Source organism: Bactrocera latifrons, unplaced genomic scaffold (genome assembly GCF_001853355.1).
Source record: "Bactrocera latifrons isolate USDA-ARS-PBARC rearing strain unplaced genomic scaffold, ASM185335v1 scaffold_11, whole genome shotgun sequence".
Taxonomy (NCBI): domain Eukaryota; kingdom Metazoa; phylum Arthropoda; class Insecta; order Diptera; family Tephritidae; genus Bactrocera; species Bactrocera latifrons.
The window spans coordinates 2,322,255-2,326,208 of NW_017534519.1; the positions used below are offsets into that span (position 1 = coordinate 2,322,255).

Here is a 3,954-nt window from a genome sequence, read left to right on the forward strand (position 1 = left end):
AGATGTTTATCATTAAAAAAATCTGTTCAAATCAACGCTGGCGGTTATCATCACCCGCAAACAACCGTCATCACGCACAATTGCCACGTTTTATTTTATGAATTTGTCAAAACACAAAAAATGAAATTTCCTCTAAATTATAAACAACTCATAAACGTAGCGGTCGCTTCAAAACCGTCAAGGGTTTCTCAATCACAAGGATGCGCTTAAGAAGTGAGGCGTGTCTTTCAACGCTCGAACTGTTAGAAACCTAATTTTTATTGTTATCAACTTCATTTGTTTCAGACATCTTGCGCTATTTAGACTATTAGAACGTTTGCCAACAACAAATTTAGTTAAAAAACACTTAAAAAATGTCTCTCACGTAAGCAATGGCAGTAATTACTACTTGAGAATGAAGTGTTTAGTGATCTTTAGTACGAGACGAAGCAGTTCTTAGAGCAGCTGTCATTCATCGCAAGCGAAATCTTCTTTGAAAATATAACTTTTCATACTTGGGTGTGCTAACCTATTGATTGAGGATTAAAATGAACCTACAGCCTTACAATGTTTAGTTCAGTTTTGAAAGCTGTCAGTGAACTTTCAAAATTGTTCATTTCTAGGGAGATCCATTTCAAGATATCTTACTATCTTAAAGAAAAAACACAGAAACTTTAAAATTGTTAGAGAATGTTTATTATCTTYATAAAGAACGTTCTTTGGCTTTTATTTTCTGGAATTCTTTCAAATGTTGGCTGCGGCTACGTCTGAGATGGTCCGTCAGTTGAGTCCAATCCTCGATGACTCGTTCGAGTATTTCGACTGGTATCTGGCGATCGACACACGTAATGTTTTGCGAAAAAAACAGAAAAAAGTCTAACAGTGTGATATCACATGATCTTAGCAGCCAATCGACTCGCCTAAAATGTGAAATTATTTATTCACTGAAGTGTTCTCTCAATAAATCCATTAATTCACGCAATGTGTGGGAAGTGCGCCATCTTTTTAAAAACAAATGAGGTTACGTTCTCAGCGGCATCATTTCGGATCTTCTTGGAACTTTTTAAGAGTCCAGTTCTTCAGTGCTCCCACCAGCTGTATTTTGCACACTTTCTATTTGAGATGCCGACGTAAAATGCGCCAAGTCGTTTCATACGTCAATCCGAGTTGCTGCGAACAGTGCCGAATCGATTCTCCACTGTCTTCGTGTACACTCTCAGGTACAGATGCTATATTCTCTTCACTACGTGCTGGACGTGGTCTATTCGGTTAAGTATTATCCAATAAGGAATGCTGGGTTTTAAGATAGGTGATGGTGTTGCGAATAGTTCTATCAGTAGCCCGATTGTTGAAGGATTTGTAAACGTTGTTCGGGCGTAAATATTTACATGAAAAAATTCCAAGCAATGCTGAACAAAATTAACATACAATTTTGACACGACTCACGAGCAATATGGCGAAAAAAAACTATCGAAAAAGATACCTCCACTTGGATCAGCCGTCAAATAACTTGTAAAATGTATTTTCTTTCAAAATGCCATAATTTTTGAAAGGTTTAGGATCTAAGTTTTGAACGCCGAATTCTCGTAGAACATAAATTTCCCACAAAATCTGCTGCAGTGGAACATTTTCGATTCAAATGCGACTTTTGAAATTATTACATTTTCAATCTACCTCTTACTTCCTGGAACTAAAAATCAAATTTCATTCCGTTGTCTCTTTACTTTATCTGATTAGTTTCCCCGCCAGCAGAAGGCAGGGACGAAACACAACTACTTTTATTAGTGAAATTCTGGTTATACACGAGCATACTTGATTATCTAACAATTCTCTACTCGTAAATAAGACAAAAATTAGAAAACTCATCAATGTTGTAGAAGATCGAATACTCCTAGTAAAAAACAAATATATTATAAACTGATGGCTGCTGTAGTTATTTGCACTAAATAAGCTGATAAGCAAACAAAGTATATAAGAGATGAACTGATAACGCTGCCACTAAGTCCTTCTTTGTCTCAATACCTTACTCATAGAATCAATATATGCGCGCATAGACACAGAGTGTAAGTCCCACAGCGAAGCTACAACTCGCCGGTTATCAGTTGAGCACAGTCAGAGGTCACACTGCCGCATGCCGTTGCTGGGCTTTGAGCGCAGCAAAGTCTACACAAAATTCTCACTTATCACTTAAATCAATCGGTGGTCTCTCACTTGCGCTTAGTGAGACCTATTAATTGCCTACTGAAACGTTCGAAACTTTCCAGTTTCGTGCAGCATTTTGAAGTGAATAGCATTGGAGGAAAGTGCGGATCAATGTCGCTTTTAAAGGTCTGCATATTTTTAGCAGCGATCTCGCTTGCCGTCGCCGATATTGTAGATTTTAAGCCGTGCGGTGATGTCGACGCCTGCACCATACACGAGGTACGCATCGATCCTTGCCCACAGGCTAGCGAGCATTTGGCATGCCATATACGTCGCCGCCGTCCGGCCGCTATGTCCTTCGACTTCACGACCAATTTCGCTGCGGAGACGTTGGAAGCCGGTTTGGCCTGGCAAAAGAGCGCCACAGAGGATCTCCCGCTGATCACTATGGACAAGCAGGCATGCAAGTACACACCGTGTCCCACCGTGGCCAATCAACGCCAGACATACACCATGGACGTGCCGATCGAAAGTAAATTCCCCCTTAATCCCTACACCATCAAATGGACTCTGAAAGCGCCCACCGGACAAGTTTGCTGCTTCACCGTCGACATCAAAGTGGTGCGTTAAGTCCAAGATGAGTAGAGAGAAACATATGATTTTCAAACCTAACGAAATTGTTAAAGATATGAATTTTAGAGTGATTGTACGTATGTAAAGAGTAAAAATAAATTGGTCAATAGACATTGCAACAATTTGCCTAAATTGTGATCTTTTGGTGTGGGTGAAGTGAAACTAAAAGATTTGAAGTGCAATATTTGACAAATGGAAAATAGGCGATTTCCAGCACAAGCTTCTCACCCAGATAAGCTTTGTTTTTTGAGTGGGTCAATCGCTTCGCCGTAAAAATCGTAAAAATAAATAGGCAATTATAGGAAATGGAATCGAAACACTTTTTCTCGTTTTCGCTCGTTATTTATCTCCCAAATATGTGATTAAGCTTCTTCAGGTCACTCGTAATTTAAAACTGGAATTAAATAGCAATTAGTGTAAGAGGTGAGTGGAAAAAGATGACAAACGCCTAGAGAGTGGAAAGCTATAAAATGCCTTGGGACAGTTGCTGCCCAACGCAAAATGAGATGCAAGAGAGGTTGAAATATAATTGAAAATATGTATACATATATACACATACATACAGAAAGAAATTATTAAACATCTGGGAAAAATTAAGTTCAAATTAGAAAGCGCACAATCGCTTTTTTATCAGCCTCCGTAAGCAATTAAAAGAAAGCAATAACAATTCAAACACGAGTAGAACCATGCAAGGTGATTTAGAAGAGAGGCCATGACATTTATTTTAGCAGTGAATTTTGATTTAAAATTATTTTTACAGACTTTCTTTGTTGTTCATTGGATAAGCCCACTAAGTTGTTACATCACGTGATTCCAAACTTGTTTGTTTCTAGCTGAGCTGATAGCGCCCCGCCAGAGTAAATAACTGCGAAAAATATGAAATATAATGTGCGCTGTAAAGTGGTTGCACGAGGCACATTTTAATATTTCAATATATAGTGTAATAGTTCATGGATTGTCCCTTAATTCATGAATGAGTCTAATATTAGCATTTTTTTTAAATAAACTACTTCTATAATTTTTAGTGTTCCTCCATCGTCTTCCTCCCAATCCGACTTCTCTCTTTGGTTTATTCCTTCCTTTCGGCAGCAGTGCCAGCAGATTTGACTAACTTGCAATGACTATGCTCGAAGTTGAACTTTGAACCGAAGAACTCACTAGAAATATGCTTTTTTTTTACGTCCACCTTCTCTCTGGCTT

At 38.5% G+C, this 3,954-nt stretch overlaps 1 protein-coding gene across 1 annotated transcript; it reads left to right on the forward strand.

The window, feature by feature from the left end:
* Window positions 1-2,222: 2,222 nt before the first annotated feature.
* Window positions 2,223-2,886, forward strand: LOC108972244 (MD-2-related lipid-recognition protein-like). The gene has a single exon (XM_018938782.1). It carries the CDS (start codon window positions 2,293-2,295, stop codon window positions 2,749-2,751), a length of 459 nt encoding a protein of 152 aa, XP_018794327.1. The 5' UTR covers window positions 2,223-2,292; the 3' UTR covers window positions 2,752-2,886.
* The last annotated feature ends 1,068 nt before the right edge of the window (window positions 2,887-3,954 follow it).